The 21,559-nt window shown below is 28.7% G+C and overlaps 3 protein-coding genes across 3 annotated transcripts; all 3 read right to left on the bottom strand.

The window, feature by feature from the left end:
• Window positions 1–1,123: 1,123 nt before the first annotated feature.
• On the bottom strand, window positions 1,124–5,954 carry GO595_008226 (uncharacterized protein; the record flags this gene model as incomplete). The annotated part of the gene is made up of 2 exons (XM_067921777.1): window positions 1,124–1,316; window positions 2,251–5,954. 2 exons carry the CDS (start codon window positions 5,952–5,954, stop codon window positions 1,124–1,126), a joined length of 3,897 nt encoding a protein of 1,298 aa, XP_067771567.1.
• Window positions 5,955–17,449: 11,495 nt separating this feature from the next.
• GO595_008225 (uncharacterized protein) lies at window positions 17,450–18,365 on the bottom strand (the record flags this gene model as incomplete). The annotated part of the gene is made up of 2 exons (XM_067921776.1): window positions 17,450–17,560; window positions 18,117–18,365. 2 exons carry the CDS (start codon window positions 18,363–18,365, stop codon window positions 17,450–17,452), a joined length of 360 nt encoding a protein of 119 aa, XP_067771566.1.
• Window positions 18,366–18,391: 26 nt separating this feature from the next.
• Window positions 18,392–18,904, bottom strand: GO595_008224 (Cap protein; the record flags this gene model as incomplete). The annotated part of the gene is made up of 1 exon (XM_067921775.1): window positions 18,392–18,904. One exon carries the CDS (start codon window positions 18,902–18,904, stop codon window positions 18,392–18,394), a length of 513 nt encoding a protein of 170 aa, XP_067771565.1.
• Between the last annotated feature and the right edge of the window lie 2,655 nt (window positions 18,905–21,559).

Raw genomic sequence — 21,559 nt, 5'->3', positions numbered from 1 at the left:
AAAAAACGAAGTATTCGTGGGACGAACTTATGGCGGGCACAGCTTTAACGTCGGAACAACTTGATTACGTTAATTCTGTTAAACGTCCTCCGGGGTGCTCCTTTTCCAAAAGCACCGGCCGATACGTCATTCGCGCCGATCATATTTGTGGGTGGATCGCAAATTGGGTTGGGAAAAGGAATCATAAGCAATTCATTTTGATGTGCATTTGGGGATTTTATTCAGCTACATCTCTCTTTGTTTGGTCCTTTTTCAAGAAGACGAAATCATCGGGATTTTTATATATTTTGGAATTGTTTACTATAATCATTGAAGGAATTTTTGCTTTCTCACTTTTATGTACTGCACCTTCTTTCATAGTCGAAATAACAACACCACAAACAAGAATACAGAAATATAAAGGTGAAGAAGCTCAAGAAAAATCGAAAATTGACGCAATGAGAGAAGTTTGTGGAAATCAACTAATGATTTGTTGGTTAATCCCATTCCATGCATTTCCTGACGAGTTGGAATTGCTTGATGATCTTAATCAGGAAAATAATCGGATGGTCATGTGATTTGTTTTAAATAAATATAAATCAATTACAATCTATTCTTTGAAACAATGGAATTTTGGCATTAAAGTAATTTTTTCAGGATTCTAAATTTAATCTGTTTTGAGTTTCAGTGAATTTTAATAATTTTATATTTCAAAATAATATTTGGAAATTATTTAAATTATTTGCTGCAGTACTTATTTTAGCATCTAAAAATAACAAAATAGGAATAGTTAAGTTACTTCTTAAACAAGAAGGAATTGATATTAATGTTTAATATTTATTTTAATAATTTATTATTTCAAAATAATATTTGGAATTTTTTAAATTATTTAGAACAGCACTTATTTATCTGATTATGGTAATATAGAAATAGTTAAATTACTTCTTGAACTCAATTGAGTTTTTTGTTTGAAAATTCTTTAATTCATTATTTATAGTATACTGATAGCTTATACCAGTCTTTAAGCATTAAATATCTTTAGTACTTCGATAGCAAAAATGATTTTTATAAACGAACACAAATTAATCTTTAAAACAGATTTAATTTTAGTATAAAGAGAATTTTATTTCCAAAATTACTTAGCTTATGCATATGAAAAGATAGGACTATACCAATGGACTTCTTGTTGGCTATTGAAGAGAGGGTCAAGATTTGAATCGATTTCGATATCGTCTCTTTCGAAATCTTTCTGAATTGGACATTGTTCAAAAATAAGTGTCATGTACACTGCATCTGGGCGAGGCGTAGTGAACGTGTAATACTCTTGTAAGACAGCACTAATGTTAAATGCGGCTTTTTTGTATAAAGATATTGCTGGGATATTAGTTCTTTCTGTATGTAACGCAATTTTATCGCACTGGTAATAATGCTGAATTATGTAACATGATGCTTTAAGAAGAAAAAAACCTATTCCTTTTTTTCTATATTCTTCGGAAATTCCAAAAGTTGAAATGTAAGCATTTCTGGTCTTTGAAAAGTATGAGTTCCAAGCCCTTCTTATAATTGATACTCCAATAAGCTTTTCATTCTCAACATCGAAAATACCTAAATCTAAGTAATTATTTAGAAAGGCTTCTTGATAAAAGTTATCGCTGTATTTGATTGGAAACAAATTGTCTTGAAGCTCCTTTACTTTATCTTTATCACTAGAACTCAGTTGCCTGAGCAGGTATTTCATCAAGGAATCGGTTTAATAAACTATTCAATTCAATTGGCTTTTTTTTCCAATTCCAAAATTACTGACCAATTTCGTAATCAAATGATTTTATTGTTTTAAAAATAATAGATTTTATGAAAAAGATCAGTGAGAGCGACGGGACATTTCACAAAAACACGTATTAATTGCATAATTCTATTGCTTTCTTCTTGTTTACGCAGTGATTCAAAAATTGAATGAAAAACAATCGTTTGCTAGTCAATTTCCCTATCATCATTCAGACAGAATTGTGCTATTACAAGAAATTTCTGAGTTTAAACTCAGAAAAACTTAACAAAACACACATCGCTTTCAAATTTTGTTTGCTTTTTCGAGGTCTGATTACACAAAATGCGCTTTTATATCAATTTTCTGAGCTTATCTGGCTGCAGCCTTTTTCTTGTACCTGTAACACACAAAAATTAACTTATACCGTATTATGTTTACATTCTTTTTGTTTTTATTAAAAATTCTTTCTGAAAAAAGCAGTTATTCGATAATATACATTTATTTACAAATCTGGGTTCAGTGCGAGTGGGCTATTGCTTGGCTTCGGCGTTTGTCCTCCGTAGTTACTTTGGATAATTTTTTCCAACGGCGTATACACGTTTTTGAAGTAATTTTCCCATTTCGGCACCATCTGCGGCTTCAGTTGACTTTCATAGTTATCGATTAGCTCTGAGATCTGATGCAAATGTCCCCAATACGACGCCATTATTTGGTTCTTCATGTCCATTACGTTCAAAATCCTTTCTCCCAAATTACTTTTCTCCATTACATCTGAAAACAAATCTGTGTACTGATAAATCGTATTAATGATTTCAAGTGTTGAATTATGAAGAAACGACAAAAAAGGCTTTTCGAAGAACAAATCGATCATGAAGACGACAGTATTAATTATTGGAGCAGTATCTATAAATTCACCGATTTCTTCTTCTTCTTCATTTTTATTCATTTCTTCTTCTTCTAAATGATTATTATTGTTATTATTATTAGTTATTTGTAATGAATTATCTGATTCATCAGGTACTTCGGCAATGGAAAAACATAAATTATTTGTGTTACAATTCGAAGAATCAAATAATTCACTTGAATGTGTATGTGATATTATTTCTTCGCTATGTTCATCAGCGTTTTTATTGTTCAAGTCAAAGTTATGGAATGACGAAGGATACAAATCATCTTTTAATGAACGAGTGATTTGATTCTTAGGTATCATTGATACTAATGAATATGAACGACGTTTCGCGAAACCATTTTGTGTAATGAATTTCGATTTAGGAAATTTCTCAACTGGCGATTGATTTAATGTTTGATAATCATATGAATCATATTCTTCATCATGATCATCTTCATATAAGTCATCAAATAAGTCATTCTGCGATGTACTAATATCACTTTTATCACTAAAAAAATTCGACTGATTCTTCGCTAATAAAATCGCCATAGGATTATCACAAAGTGTTAATAACTTAGATGTACTATTAGATGATCCATCGTGAACTGTCGTTGGTTTACGCTGTTCAATTTGTGCTTTATTTTTTACGATCGCAGTCGATAATCGTTTAGTATTCGCTGGTTTTGGTATCGATGGAAAACTTACATTATTATTGTTGTTCCGTTTCGTGTTTTTCGCAATGCTGTTAAAAAACGTAGTCGTCGTCTGCGCAATAGATGCAGGAGGCGTAAATGAAAATCGTGTTCGTGTTATTGGCTTCTTAATCACTGGCTCCGAAAAATCGTCGTCTTCTTCTTCAAATGGCGTCGAACTATCGAAGTTGTTATGATGGAATATTGGAAATCGTTCATCGAATTCTACATTATCATCTGAATCAGTTTCATTCTGCGAATTATATAAATCTTTTTCTACTTGCGTTTGCGAATCTGAGGATGTGCCTGCGGGTTTGATCTGCTCGAGAAGTGGATTTGTTTTATGATCAGAGGCGTCTGATATTGTCTCGGATTTAAATTTGGATTTATATGTTTTCGGTTCTTCAACAAGGTCAAAGGAATCAAAGGACTTCTGCGCCTCGATTTTGGATATTGTCTTAAGTGGCGTTGCGTCTTCATGTTCGCTGTTTATGTCGAATGAATCATTGGAATGTTGGTGATCATCTGAGTGATTTACTTCTTTGGTTTGGGTTTCTGTTTCATTTTGTTTGTTTTCGTTTTTTGGGTTTTCTGTTTCTGTTTTTATTTCTATTTCTTTGTGCGAATTTGGTGAATCTGTTTCTTCTTCTTCAATGATTTCAAATGTTTCGTCTATTTTCTGTTGTTTGTCTGTTTCCTTTTGCGATGTTTCGTTTATTGGTTCTGGTTCTTCTTCAATGATATCAAATGTTTCTTCTGCTTCTTTTGTTTCTTTTTTGTCTGTTTCTTCGTTTATTATGTCAAACGTTTTTTCTAATTTCTGCTGTTCTGTTTCTTCTTTGTTTATATCAAATTCTTTTTGTGGTATTTCGTTTGTTGTATCGGGTTCTTCTTCAATTATATCAAACGTTTCTTCTATTTTCTGTTGTTCATCTGTTTCATTTGTTTTCTTTATTATATCAAAACCTTCTTCTGTTTCTGCTTGAGGTGTTTCGCCTATTGGCTCTGGCTCTTCCTTGATGATATCAAACGTTTCTTCCAATTTCTGTTTGCTATCTGTTTTATCTGTTTCCTCTTTGATTATATCGAACGTCTCTTCTGGTTTCTGCTCTTCTTTTGTTTCATTTTTTGTTTCTGGTTCTTCTTCAATGATATCAAATGTTTCTTCTAATTTCTGTTTGTTATCTGTTTCCTTTTTGATTATATCGAATGTTTCTTCTGGTTTCTGTTCTTTCTTTGTTTCGTTTATTGGTTCTGTTTCCTCTTCAATTACATCAAATGTTTCTTCTAATTTCTGTTGTTTGTCTGTTTCCTTTTGCGATGTTTCATTTATTGGTTCTGGTTCTTCTTCAATTACATCAAATGTTTCTTCCAATTTCTGTTTGTTATCTGTTTCCTTTTTGATTATATCGAATGTTTCTTCTGGTTTCTGTTCTTTCTTTGTTTCGTTTATTGGCTCTGTTTCCTCTTCAATGACATCAAATGTCTCTTCCTGTTTCTGTTGTTTGTCTGTTTCTGTTTCTTCTTTTATTACATAGAGTGTTTCATTTGTTTCTTTTTTCTGTATTTCATTTTCTTTTTCTTTTTCTTCTGATTTCGTTTGTTTGTCTATTTCTTTTAGTTTGTTTTTATTTTTCACGTTATTTTCTATTTCTGTTTCCTCCTCAATTACATCGAATGTTTCTTCGTTTTCATTTTTCTCCTCTTCGATTATATCGAACATATTTTTCTGATCTTTTTCCTCATTTTTATTACCATTTTCTTTTAATGGTCCCAAATTATAGAAATCGATTGAATCACATAAAATGTTATTTCTCAAATTGTTCGTATTTTTGTCTTCTTCTTCTTCTTCAGAATTTTCACTCGAATCGTCCGGCGAAAATACGTTATGAATTATCGAGCATAACAATGAGCACGCGGCTTGTTTACCAGAATCGAAATCTTTCGACGACATTAAATATTCAGCAATTCGATTCGAGTTATTATTTATCAGTTTTATCGCAACTTTGTCAAATCCATGTTGACATAAATATATCGACAAAAGGAGTTCAAGACCTGATTGAGCTGCTGATGGTGACTTTGTTGTTAGTGAGAAGTTAATGAGTTTTTGTAAATTGTCGGGATTAAATAATGGTGATACTATTGGCGATGTCATAACAACAGATCGTGTAAGAAAAAGAATAAGGGTAATGTATTGCTCTTGTAGTGTCTCTGTCTCAAATAGTCCTTTAAGAAGTAATGAGGTAAGATTTGATTTCTCAAAAAATCTGAATTTAGAACTGGTTTGGGTAGATACAAAATTAATCATAAAGTCATAAAATGAAAGATATGTAAGATTGTTGAGAAGAGATTGTAGAAATTGAGGGCCATTAACAATTTGATCAAGAAAATCAAATTCTGAAAGAAGAATTAAATGTTCAAGAATTTTGCAATAAAGGCCACGGATACGAAAGGTGGAAGTAGACGCCCTTAAAGGAAAATCTATTATTAATTTAAGGATTTCAGGATTTGTATTTAATATTTGTTCAATTTCAATTGCTTGTGAAAAAACTATAAGTGAAGAAAGTTGCGTAAAGGTCCTAGATGCATTTATTTTTGAATTTAATAAACATTTCATAATAACAGACATATTTTCATTTAAAAATTTTAAAAATTCCGGGGTTGGTGATTTTGCTAGAGTTTTGATGTCGTTTTCTTCAAGATAGCTTAAAATATTCGGAGGTACTTCATTTGGGCTTTCATCCATTTTGGATGTTTGGAGGATCGGTTTTCCGTTGTTTCGATTTAAAAAGAGAAATCAACCGCTTTTTATCGGAGTTATTCGAACGATAGGAGAAAATAGCCGCCAAAAATATTTACGAGGCAAAACTCGATGTTAATATATTTTCGTTATTATAATCAACTAAAAATTCAGCCGCCTAAATCCTATATTTACTAATACTTGGAGGTTCTTTCTGATAAATATTATATATTATGCATAAACAAAAAAAATATACATTTCTTAACGATAGAATTAAGTGAATGAAAAACTATCGTATTCACAATGAAAAACTGGTGATGGCCGAATTCAAATTTATGGGTTTGCTTCATTTTAACGTGCTTTCTCAATATGATATGAACACTCTTGTGCCGCGAGTTGTACCTGAAATAGTTGTTGATAACTTTACCAATATTTATAAATCTTGATGATGTACATATGCTTATTAATAAATGGTTTATATGTTTGATAGTGTCCAACCTCAACCCCAGGTACTACCGCCAGATGGAGCTAGTGGTTCACCTTTGTTGCTTACAAAAGTACTCCCTGATGCAGTCCAACTATTTGTTGGTCGTTGTTGAGTACTGGGAATGATTGATGCAGCCCGATCACCATGTGGTGATGTTCGATAATTTACTAAAAGCATTTTCTGCTTTCCAAATTCCACATTATTTTGATTATTGAAGTTTACCACACCCCAATAATTGTCTGAAGATTGATTAATAATTTTACCACGTTTGTTATTTAGATCTTCTTCCTTAAGGGAATAAACAATTTGGGAATTTGAATTTTTAGACGCATACATTAGTGCTGTTTTATGTATTTTAAATAATTACCAAATATTATTATCTAATATTATGAAAATAAAATAAACCACATATAAAATAAAATAATATCTTTGGTATTTTTATCGATTCCTTTTTGCTTAAGAAGTAATATTGCTATATTTGTATGACCTTCAACACAAGTATAAATCAATGCTGTTTTAAATCATTATAATAAAAATCATATATTATTTTGAAACATAAAAAACATAAAACAAGCGCATAATATGTGAAATATACATCCTTTGCATCGATATCACTTACTTCTTGTTCAAGAAGTAATTTAACTATTTCTCTATAACCATATCTAGATGCAAAAATAAGGGCAGCACAAAATAGTTTATATTATTACCAAATATTATAGGGGGGACGGAAATGTTTTATCCTAAATTTAATAAAATCGAAATAAAAGATTTTAATTATTTTTTTTAGGTTTACTTATGATAGTAGTTACCTTTGTTCTTTATCACCCATTGACATCTTTCAATCCATTCTTCAAAAACTTTTGCTAAATTATCCTTTGAAATTTCACACAAAATTTCAGTTATTTTATCGTGCAATTGTTGAAAATCATCGAATTTTTCTCCTTCTAGTTGATTTTTTAAAAAACCAAATAAAAAGAAATCTGAAGGAGCAAGATCTGGTGCATATGGTGGCTGTGGAGCTCTTATAAAACCATTATCAACCAAAAATTTAGTTGAAGCATTAGAGGTATGGGGAGATGCATTATCGAAATGTAAAACATATGGGTTTTCATTGGGCTTTTTTCTTTGTGGGTATACAATTTGCTTCAAGGGTTTAATTATATTATTAATAAAATACTTTGATTTAAATTTTTCACCATCTTTCATAATATCAACTATAAAGAATTGATCAATATTCCAAAAGATAGTTACCATATATTTTATCATGTCAATTTTTGTATCGATAATTTCAGGTAAATTATCTCTTGATTGTGACCACATATGCTTGTGATCATATGATAAGAAAAACCATGATTCATCCCCGATTATGATTCTATGGAAACCTTTTCTCTTACTAACTTTTAAGATATCAAGAAGCTCAGTTGCTTTTCGCACTCTTTCTTCTTTCATTTCACATGTCAGTTCATATGGAACCACTCTTAAATTATTATAATTATGGAAGCCTAATTTATTGAGGTGATCATTTATGGTGGATCGTGGTATAGATAAGGCTTCACTTAATGTATATGTCGAATGAAATGGTTCCATTCCGAGTGCAGCCAAAATTTTTGAATCAATGAAATCAAGTACTGGTCTTCCTGGATCTTGAATGTTTGTTATTTCAGATCTCCCTAATTTAAATTGATGCACCCAATATTTTATGGTATTAATATCAAGTGCATCTTGGTGATAAACATCATCTAACTCTTGTTTAATTTGGCTGAGTTTAAAGCCTTTTCTTTTCAGGAAAAATATGACTTACACACACACACACAGCACAACTTCACTTCGTTTCATTGTGCACTTCGCTCCGCTCGGTGTGTGTTCTCAGCTCACTCGCGTTCGCTTCGAAGAATAAAGTTTACTTTCAAATAACAACAATTTCAAATAAATAATATGTTAGAAATGTAACTGTTACAAGTTACATATGTGCTACGCACAACATTCAAATGGTAATAGGAAAACCTCTAAAATTCCTATACTTTTGTAGTGTAACATTGTAACATTTGTAACATGTAAATAAATCAATATAGATAATAAAGTATAATAAAGTATAAGGGATTTCAAAAATAGACGTTACAGACGTTACAAAAGTTACACTAATAATAAAGGAAATAATGATGAAATTTATAGTACTTTTGATACAAAAATAATGGTAGCTACAGGTTACAGAAGTTACAAGCTACAGGTTACAGAAGTTACAGAAGTTACAGAAGCTACAGATTACAGAAGTTACAAAAATAATCTCAAAATAATTTATGAATAAATGTATCTCCAAAAAAGTATATGTTTATAAAATTTTAACATTATTTTTATTTGTAGCAAAAGATATGACAACCGTTACAGAACAAAAGTTAACATTTGATGACGTTAAAAATACTACAATTGATATAAATGATAAATTAAATTTAATGGATATTCGTAAAAAATGTCCATATGATTTAAATAAATTAGATGTATTAGTTGATATTAAAAAATGCTTTGTAGTATGCGATTCAACGCCAGAAGTCTTTATGTTTAAAGATTATGACGGCTTAAATAATTGTGTTAAAGTTAGTTATACTAATGAGAAAATTGCTATGAGTAAATTAAAAAAGATTATTGTCGGCAATAGAATTGAAGGCAAAAAACAAAATCAATAAATGCTCGGGATTTATACTTAGAAAATACATTATTATTTACTGTTAAAGCATTAAAATTTTATAGTGAAGACCCAGAAATATACAGTTATTTTAGAGGTTATGATTATAATAATTTAGATGAAGTTAAACAAGAAATTATACAACCGTTTTTAGATCATGTATTAGAAGTAATATGTGATAATAACCGAGAAATTTATAAATATATATTAATATGGATAGCATCAATAATATTACAAAAACCCAATTTTAAAACAGGTATAGCTATTGTTATACTCGGTAATCAAGGAGTTGGAAAAAATACATTTTTCACTGATATTATTTGTAAATTAATGGCCAGATATGCTAATAAAAATGTTACTAATATTGAAAATATTGTCGGTAAGTTTAATGCTACATTAGAAAATAAGAAATTATTAGTATTAAATGAATTACAAAATATAGATACTAATAAGTTTTTAAACTCTGATGCATTAAAATCAATTATTACTGATGATACTATCAATATTAATCAAAAAAATGAACCTATAAGAACAGTTGAAAATGTGGCTAATTTCTTTATGGTTTCTAATAACGATATCCCAATTAAAATTGATAATGATGATAGAAGATATTTAGTAATTACAACTTCAAATAAACATAAACAAGACTTTTATTATTTCATCAATTTATATAATACATTTACTCCTGAGTTCTATGAAAACTTATTTACATTCTTTATGATGATGAATACAACTAAAGTTAATCTCAGAAATATACCTAATACTGAGGCTAAAGACAATATTAAAGAAGCCTCTATGTCATCATATGAAATATTTGTTAGAGATAATTATGATAAAAATTAATAATATCACAGGACCTAATTTATTTAAATTATATTGTGAATTTGTAGATCAAAATAGATTTAATAGTTGTTCATCTAAAACATTTATAGCTAATATTAAAAAATATACTGGTCAATCTATTTGTGTAAGAGTTAATGGTAAAGTAGAAAGAGTATATTGTTTAAAGGGGGAATATTATAATGAATATAAAGCTTATCATGATAAATTAGTTGAGTCCTGCACAGAAGAAATTAATGATGATTTGTATATTGCACATAAACAATTAGAAGAGTTAGTGAATACTGAACTATAATAGCATTAATAATTTAATCTAAAGTTATCGTAATTATAAAATGTTCAAAAATAATATGTCAAAGTATTATTTTTATAAGTATTGTTTTTATAAGTATTGTTTATAAAATTTTTTAATTTTTTTTATTCTACTATATATCATGAGTGCTGATGGCCAATGGGTTAGTTGCGTTGTTGATTCTGATTACGAAATATGTAATCAATATCCTTATCAAATAAGAAGAAAATCAAATAAAAAGATTATCAAAGAACACTTGAATTGTGATTATATCAAATGCTATTTAAATAAAAAACTATATTTGAAACATAGAATAATTGCATTACAATTCATACCAAATGATGATCCTGACAATAAATTAGAAATTGATCATATTAATCATATTAGATCTGATAATAGATTAATTAATTTACGTTGGGTTTCTAGTAGTGATAATAATAAAAATAAATCATCACATAAAGGATATGAATATGTTGATGATATTGATGACGATTGTATTTTAGTTGATGTATATGGAAAGTATAGTTTTGAAAATTATTATTATAATGATAAAGAAGATGTATTTTATTACTATAACGGAATCAATTACAGAAAACTAAAAATAAATTATACAAAATATAATAAAGCATTTGTTTATGCAAGAGATATAAATAATAAGCAAGTAAAAGTTTATTATTCAATTTTTATAAAAGCAATATAATTTAATCTAAGTTATTAATATATGTCATAATTAATATTTTTCTTCGCCTTCTGCGACAATTATTTCATTTTTGTTTGGATCAAACATTAGTATGAAACGTCCTTTAGATATATTTGTTAACGGTTCTTTTATTTTTATATTAATATTATCATGTATATCATACGGGTTTAAACCTAATTTTTTAGACTTCTTTGATGTATTACTTTTAGCAATTATAATATATTTATATATCACTAAGTCCTCAATATAAAAATTGATTAAATCATCGTGAAAAAATATAACCTAAAAAAAGTCTCAAAATGACCATTTTGCTCAAAAGTGACCATTTTATCTGGCAATGTTGCCGGATCCGACAATGAACAAAAACACTATAAAAATAGCTTAAATCATCGTACTTCTAATACATACTCTTTATATAATCATTTAACTAAAACACTATATAAAACTAAATTTTAAAAACGGCTACTGTATTATTATCAATTCTTGAAGTAATTTTTCCTATAATCATACTGTTTATTTTTGTTGTTAATACAGTATCATCATTCAAAATACTGCCGTCATATAAAACTATGTCACCTGTAGTATATTTACTGCTATCATTAACTTTAAAATAATAATCACCATGAGTAGCAAAATCAACAGTATCTTGATTAATACTAATATCTTGTTTTATAGTATCACCTATTTGAAAAACACTGTTAGCAATATGTTTATCAACACATATTACTATAAACTCTTTATAAGAACCTGTACTTTTTAACTGAAGGTATACAGTTAGTAGAATCTGTTGTAGAAATATACTTATTTTTGCCGTTTAATTTATAAACATAACCTGTTATAAATACAGGCTTTCCGACAATGAAATTATCAATATTTTCATTTTCAGAAATAGGACTGTTATGTATAATTGTTTTATTAATTTGACCTCCTCCTGAACTGCTAATAATTGCTTTTCTATATATATTATTAGAATAATGCCAAAATCCTAATTCATTTTGATAAGAAGTAATTCTCCAAGTATATGTTCCGGGTGCTTCTGTTGATTGATCATGATATACGAAATCTAAAAATCTACCTGTTCTTAATACAGCATTTTGATAAGGAATTATATCATTTGGTTCATGAGTATGACTTGTTAATGCTAAATTATTTAAGTTAATTCAGTTAACAGTATTACAATTTATATTACCGTTACTGTTAAAAGTAATTGATCCAGAACCTTTTCTTTTAAACTCTAATGAATCAGCAGATGTTATTCTCCAAGAGTAATCACTGTTAAATTCATTATTATCATGAAAATCTATATAACAACCTACTTCCATAACACCGTCTGATTTAATAGTAGCTATACAAGGTAATGTGTTTAATAAATTATTTGCATTAGAACCGTTATTCAAATAATAATTATTAATTTTACCGTTAACAGTTAAGTCGTTATTTATAGTATTATGAGTATGATTTTTTAAAGAATATTTATCGTCATGATTATGTGTTGTTAAAGAGAAGTTATCAACAGGTATATAATTAATATAATTTACTTCTAAATTACCATATATTTTTAAATCGTTATTTATAGTGTTGTGAGTATGATTTTTTAAAGAATATTTATCGTCATGATTATGTGTTGTTAAAGCATATTTTTACATCATGATTATGAGAACTTGGCGGAAAAGTTGTTGGTTTATCAGTAATATCATTATAACTATGAGTATGATTTATTAATGAATATTTATCGTCATGATTATGTGTTGTTAAAGAAATATTATTAGTATTAATACCGTTAATAGAATTACAACTAATATTACCGTTTTTATATATACTTACATAATTACCGTCACAAGTTTTAAATCTTAAACAAGTATCAATATTATCATCATAACCTACGTAATGTTCTATTACACTACAATCATCTCCATACGGTAATACACCTATTTCCATTCTTATAGAATTACCTGTTACTGCATTAGCTCTATAAATATATAATCCTGAATAAATATTTGTATCATCTGGATATTTGCTGCAATCAATATTGATATTACGTTTTGATGTTAATATTCTACATGAAATATCATTATCTACTAATAAATCTTGTTCAACCTTTGTTCAAACTCCGTATTGATTATATGATATTCCTGTTAAAGCCTTATTAATATCAGTTAAACTTTCATTAGTTAAATACTGATTGTGAGTATGATTTATTAAAGAAAAGTTATCAACAAGTATATTGTTAACAGTATCAACTTCTATATTACCGGTACTAAATAGCACTGTCAACAGTTATATTACCGTTGACTTTCAAATTTTGATTAATATTAGTATACTTTTCACAGATATCCTCCTCTTCAATAGTTTCTAATAAATCCTTATTATAACTAATTCCTGTTAACTTATTGTTAATGTTAAATATATCATTACTAATAACAGATAATTCATCTGAATCAATGCCGTTAATATTATTACATATTATATCACCATTTATTTTTAAATTTTGATTTATATTAGTATATATTTCATAAACATCTTCTTCTTCTTCATTTTCATTAATAATAGTATCAATTAAATCTTTATTATAAGTGATTCCTGTATAATTATTTAAATCAGATGCTATTAAGTATTGATCATGAGTATGATTTATAAAACGTTTATATATTTGACAGTCAACTAATGACACACCTAATTCATTAGTTCTTTGTCCTTTAGAAACATCCTTATAATAATATTTTAAATTCTTAAATATAGTATTCATTTCAGGAAATAGTGTTATCAAATAGTTATATTCATTAAAGTTATTATCGATATCAGTATCGTCAGGACCTTCTAAATCATCTAAATTTTCATCAGTTGATATATCATATTCATCAAATACAACAGATCTTAATGTAGGTATAGGTATATAACCCCTGGCTCCTGTAAATACATTTTTTAATCTGCTAATTAATGTCATTGCCCAAGAACTGTTTTTAATACTGTTATATACTTTACTTGCCAGTTCAGCGAATTCAGCTAATGACATAGCAAAAGAAAAAACATCTAATAAATATTCTAGCCAATTCTTTTTGTATCCTTCACCATCTTCTCCAGGAGCTCTTGTCAATAGTTCTTGTATTTCATCATCATCTATAATCATTTGTTTTGTTAAATAGTATTCTGATGTTAATACTCCGTCAACATTAACTATTCCATAAGTATGTCCAGAATCTTCTAACATAATACTATTACCGTTTGGAAAATTAATTAATAAATTGTTTTCGACAGTTCCTTCATCAGTTGTATTATCATAAGTTGATATATTAACGCCGTTATCAAATAATATTACGTCATCAATTGTTAAAATACCGTCTTCTATAAGTGCTATATTATTAGTATCAATTTCGTTGATTTTACCGTTAACAATAAGATCTTGATTAATTAATGTATATTTTTCATAAATATCCTCTTCTTCCTCAATAGTTTCTAATAATTCTTCATTGTAATATATACCAGTAGTATTGTAATGAGTATGATTATTTAAAGAGAAATTATCAACAGGTATATTGTTAACAGAATCAACTTCTATATTCCCGTTTATTTTCAAATTTTGATTAATATTAGTATACTTTTCACAGATATCCTCCTCTTCAATAGTTTCTATATAATCTTTGTGATAAGTAATTCCTGTTAGTTTATTATTAATATTATCTAAATTAGCAATTGTTCAATAATCACTGTGAACATGATCTATTAAAGCATATTTATCATCATGATCATGTGTTATTAAAGAAAAACTGTCAACAGATGTATTATTTATAGAATTACATTGAATGTTGCCGTTATTATTAAAACTAATTGTTTTACCGCCTTTTGCTTGAAAACTTAATGTATCAGTTATAGCTCTAATCCGCCAAGTATTATCTTTATTATAATCATCTCTATAATGAAAATCAATGTATTCTCCTACTTCCATAACGCCGTCATTTTTAACAGTAGCTATACAAGGAATTGTTATTGTTGAATTAGATCCTCCTCCTGTACTGTTTAGAATATAATAATTATTAATTTTACCGTTAACGATAATATCATTATTAAATATATTATGAGTATGATCTATTAAAGAATATTTATCGTCATGAGTATGATCTTTTAAAGCGAAATCTTCTGTAGAATAACCGTTAATAGTATCTATTAAAAGATTATATATACTGACGTTATTATTATCAACATTTATTTTAACAAATTCTTTGTATAAATCTAATACTTTATCAATATCACTAAACATTTGTTTTGAATAAGCATTATTCATAATATTGGATCCTGTAATAATATCACTTACTAATATATCATTTATTAAAGTAATGTTTTTAATACTGTTATCTAAAGGATTAATTATTATATGATTTCTTCCGTATGTAAATATAAATGATTTATCTAAACTGTTAATTGTTAATGAACAAATTCCGTTTGAAATAGTATCTGCTGTTTTACTGTGATTAGAATATATTACACTGTTTTTATTTAATAATGATTTTACAACGTTTTCAATTCTGTCAATCCTATTATTTAACATATTTTATTATAATTAAATAATGTATAAAAATGAACGTCAAATGAGCACTAGTGTATCACAGTTACCTGTAGAAGAAATATATACAAATTTTGATATACAAGAAAATGAACAAAATATTGATACACTAGATAAGTATAAAGGTTACACATTTCGTTTTCCACAACGTTGGATTGAGTATCCAAGTCAAAATAAAATTATCAGTTTAAGACGTTTAAAAATAACACCTACAAGTCATACTATTATGTTAAAAATTTGGGCTAAAGGTCCGAGTCAATCAAGCGGTCTTACACGTAATGTTACTTTATATATTCAATCAAATAATACATTACGTGAAATATTATTTGATATGTGTAATCAATTTAATGAACAGGCGACAAATTATATATTATTATTCGATTTAGATGAAAACAATACATTAAGGTTATTTTGTAAATATAAATCTGATACACAAACAATAAATCGATGCAATTTTTGTTTTCAAGATGTCAAAAGCACTTCTAATGAAAATCTAACAAATTTCTTGAAGTTTTTGAATCAAGATACTTCACAAGCGAATATTAATAAATTAAAAAACCAATCTAATACATACTTACAATTTGATAATGTGTGGGACCGAGAATATATTGAATTTAATGCTTCATTTAGTGATAATAAACGCAGATTTATCGGTTTAAATAATGATTTTTATAATAAACCGACTGTATTATTTAATCCTCCAACAGACGGTAATACTTTTAATATAACGTTTTCAAACAGTAATAAAAAATTTATATATCCAAGGTACTGTAAATTTATTATACAATTAGTATTTATATATAATTATCGAAATGCAGTTACATTGAAATAACCCCGTAGGCTTAGACTTTTTCAAAAAAGTATAATTTGTTAATATCGTTATCTTAAAGTTATATATTTTTAAAGTATTGCTTTTCAATATTACTCATTATTTGAGGAGTATTTACGCGTAAATAACTTATTGGAATGATATCTTTATAAGGTTTATCTCCCGGTACTTTAAATAATACAGTATATTTATTTTTATTCTTATCATAATTAAGTATTTTAATAATTTCACCGTTCCGTTTATTAGGTATTGTATTTGCAAATATAGGTTTATGATGATAATTATCTACAATAATTAATTGATATCTGGGTTTGGTTATAACAGTCCCGTCTTTAGCAATTAATGTATACATATTACCTTTGCGGTCATCAATTTTATACATTTCTCAGCTAATTTGATAACGTTTTTTATGAATACCGTCATGTCTAGGTAATATATATCTTCCGACATAAATTAATAATAATAGAAGATATGGGAACAAACAACTCAAAGATATTGGTGGCTCATCTTAAGGTCTGGGCTGATAGGTACTGGTTTGCTGGAGAAATTAAAGGAGGTGCAATCAAGATTAATCCATGTAAATGGTTCCTAATTATAACGAGCAACCATAATATCGAAGAGTCTCCCGATAACAAAGAAGATATCAATGCAATAAAAAGAAAATTCAAAGAAATAAAAATCGATGGGACTAATGACATATTCCTACAAAGCCAACTAGATAAGAACATTTTGACTCAATGAAAAGCCTTATAAAATTATTTTTTAGGTACCAGTCACTTTTTGAGATTCCACTTTTTCTATATGTATTCAATTGGTCCAAAAATATATTTCCACACCAGGGTAATAAGATCTTGTCTGGAGGTACCAACTCACGTCCTCCGCAAGATGAATTAGGTGTGGAAATATTTATATTTATTTTTAAACGTACTCGAATAACGGTCGAAATTGAATTAAAAATATTTAAACCTAACCCCCACCCCTAGTACACTTTATACTGATCACCTGTCTACGCCCTTGTATAAAAAAAGTGCTCCGCGGAGTCGGGCTACGGCAGGTTTGTGATAAATGCACTCATTCGCCATTAGGGCTCTCTTTGGGGGAGGGGGTACCTTGGTTTAAAGAAAAAGAAAAAAAGAAAAAAGTTCTCAATTGCCCATAGAGTGAACAAACTTTGTTATTATCACTTATGTGCTGAGTCGAAAAGAGAAAAAAATTAACCAGAAAAACCGATAGAAAAAAGAAAATATCTTAAAAATCAATTGAATGGTTTACATTTTACAATTAAAAATTAAATGAATAATTAGAATTAGGAACAATTAAAACACTGGGTGCAGATACTTCAAAATTGGTTTCACGAATATAAAATACAAGAGAATTATTAGATGTAAAAAAACCAACTGTTCGATTATTAACTGATGGATAAGTAGTACCAAAATCATATAAATAATAATAATAAGTACCTGAACTAGAAATAGATGATTGATGTAAATAATTGACATATATCTCAGTATATTCAGAATTGGGTTGATTAGGTTCAATTTGAATAATAACATAATAATGTGTTGGATCTATTGTCTGATTTAAATTAGTGATATAAGTAAATTGTGATAATGAAATAAAACCAGGAATATCTGAAATAGATATAAAAGATATTGGTATAATAACCTTAATAGTAGATCCAATTTCATAAGCAATTCTTTTAGTACTAGAACCACCAGGATAATTAACAATGGTATCTTGAATAGTATAATCAGGAATCCTACCATTGTTCTTAAGAACTTCATAAGCACGATCTAAATCATATTTAGTAAGAGGTGGATTAATAGGAGGTACCAACTTACGTTGTATAACACGTCCCTTATTACGTGAATAATAAGATTCACTAATAGGTCCAATACGATGTGGATCAAACATAAAAATAACAGTGGGAAAATTTTTTATTAATAAGTAATAGCATAATTTAATTGAACCCCTAAGAACTTATCGGTGATTTCAGTACCAGGAATGGATACTTTTAAACATAAAACAATACAATCACCTGAATTCAAATTACGTGCTAACCTAGTACGAAATACTTGAGTCTGTTGAGCATTAGGGGTAAGGTACCCTGACATTATAACATTTTGATTGGGTTCATATAATGAAACAGGAGCAGCAGGGGTACCAAGTGACATAGATTGAGGAACTGTACCATCTGGAACATATACTAGAGCCCATAATAAAGGAATATCAACATCTGTAATCATTTTTAAAGTAAAATTCTTTACTTTACGCATACCTTGGGTAGCGACGGCAGTGATAAGAGTGGTATTTACTTGATCACCTACGGCACCGTCACCGGAGCCTGTATTAAATGTAATGTTTCCGGAACAATTATAAGTCTCATTAGAATACTTTACAGTCTTTAATGGACGTCCACGTGAATAACTACGTCTACGTAATCTACGAGGCATAACAATAAAAAATTTAATGTTGTGGGAGATTTATTAATTGAGGGTGAATTAAATAGGAAGGAACATCCTTACGGCGACGATCATATCGGATGGCACCTATTGAGATGATTGGGAGAACAATAACCCAATTCTCAACCAACTGAGGATTCTCCTTAATAAAACCTTTAAGAAGTCCAACATTACTAAAATAAATGGACTTAACTTGTCCTTCGGAATCTGGCATAAGACATGGAGCAGGGGGAGTAAATACTGGAGGAGGTATTGGATACGGTTTTTCATCGTCTTCCGAATGTAAGGATTCAGGATAAACATTATTAAAATCAAAATCATTGTCACTGAAGTTAAAATTATCAAATGATTCTTCATATTCCATTTGTTGAAAAATAAAAATGATATTCCCACATAGTGTCAAGTTAGGAACTTGCTTATGACATGTTACATGAAAAACTTTAACTTTACAACATGTCAATTGAATACTTTATTTAAAAGGAATAAATTGAATTGGAAAAATTCCAACGGTTAAGAAATGTATAAGATATCAATAATAGAATAAATTTTTAATAAAAAATAAACGTCAAATATTAATATCACTTTATAATAAATGGGAGCCAAAAAAGGTATCAAAAGAAATGAAACCAAACTACCAATTGATGGAAGAAGAGAGACAAAACCAAATCCAAGAGCAAAGAGGTGGGTGTTTACTTGGATGAACCCACCAAACAATTGGAAAGATACTTTACAAACTTTCGGCGGAGTAAAATACATTATAGCAGAAATGGAACATGCTCCTACAACTGGAACTAGTCACATACAAGGATATATAAGATTCGATAACCAAGTATACAAAAATACTTTATATGCTAAAATTAACTGTTATTGGGAAATAGCCAGGGGATCAGAACTGGATAATTACAAATATTGTACGAAAGTAAATGGAGATAGATATGAAAGTGGAGAAATGTCAACTGAGGCTGAAAATTACAAAAATAGAGAAGAGAGAATGAGCCAGATGCTAAAGGATGTACTTGTTATGTCTTGGAATGATTTTGAATTAAAATGGCCAGTGCAGGCATTTTATCACCAAAAAAGATTAGAAAATTATAAAATTTCGCATATGAAGGTAAATGAAACGTGGAATGGACAGTTGGAAAAGAAGAATATTTGGATTTGGGGTCCACCAGGAACAGGGAAGAGTCACTGGGCAAGGACAAGAAGACCCTTAGAACAAATTTATCCAAAAATGTGTAATAAATGGTGGGACGGTTTCCGACCAGGAGTACATAGACTAGTGGTATTTGAAGACTTCCCACAAGAAGGACGACCGTTTGTGCAACTAATGAAGATCTGGAGTGACCGTTACTCATTCATTGGAGAGACTAAAGGAGGAGAGGTTATGATCGACCCAGGGACGTTTAATTTGATAGTAACAAGTAACTATCCAATAGAAACAGTTTTTCCAGGGGACGATGGTTTGGCAATTAGAAGACGTTTCAAGGAAATGGAAATAAAAGGGCCGGACGACATGAACTTACTAAGGGACTTGGAACCGTTAAATGAATAAACAATTCATTTGACAATTTTATCCTAAAATGTTATTGAAGGTACCTAAAATTGAATTGAAAAATATCAAAGGTGAAGTGATGGATTAAAAATTTCATCGTCAAAAAACGATCAAAATGAATTGAATTTACATCATAAAGTATTCAATTCCGAGCGCCAAAGGTGGAGTGATGGATTAAAATCCAATATTTTCGCTAGGGTATTATGATCTAGGTCGGAGGTACCACTAACGTCCTCCCCTAGATGGGTGCCCTAGCGAAAATATTTTTATTTTTATTTGTCCTATAATAACGGTCGTCCATCAATTTAAAAATTTAGCCTAACCCCCACCCCTAGTACACTTTATACTGATCACCTGTCTCCGCCCTTATATAAAAAAGGGCTCCGCGAGGTCGGGCTACGGCCAGCTCGTGATAAATGCACTCATTCGCCATTAGGGCTTCTTTTGGGGGAGGGGGTACCTTGGTTTAAAGAAAAAGAAAAAAAGAAAAAAGTTCTCAATTGCCCATAGAGTGAACAAACTTTGTTATTATCACTTATGTGCTGAGTCGAAAAGAAAAAAACAAAATTAACCAGAAAAACCGATAGAAAAAAGAAATTATCTTAAAATCAATTGAATGGTTTACATTTTACAATTAAAAATTAAATGAATAATTAGAATTAGGAACAATTAAAACACTGGGTGCAGATACTTCAAAATTGGTTTCACGAATATAAAATACAAGAGAATTATTAGATGTAAAAAAACCAACTGTTCGATTATTAACTGATGGATAAGTAGTACCAAAATCATATAAATAATAATAATAAGTACCTGAACTAGAAATAGATGATTGATGTAAATAATTGACATATATCTCAGTATATTCAGAATTGGGTTGATTAGGTTCAATTTGAATAATAACATAATAATGTGTTGGATCTATTGTCTGATTTAAATTAGTGATATAAGTAAATTGTGATAATGAAATAAAACCAGGAATATCTGAAATAGATATAAAAGATATTGGTATAATAACCTTAATAGTAGATCCAATTTCATAAGCAATTCTTTTAGTACTAGAACCACCAGGATAATTAACAATGGTATCTTGA

Source organism: Histomonas meleagridis, assembly GCF_020186115.1.
Source record: "Histomonas meleagridis strain 2922-C6/04-10x chromosome Unknown contig_63, whole genome shotgun sequence".
Classification (NCBI taxonomy): Eukaryota; Parabasalia; order Tritrichomonadida; family Dientamoebidae; genus Histomonas; species Histomonas meleagridis.
The sequence above is the reverse complement of the archived record's forward strand: the minus strand, read 5'-3'. Positions and strand labels throughout refer to the sequence as shown.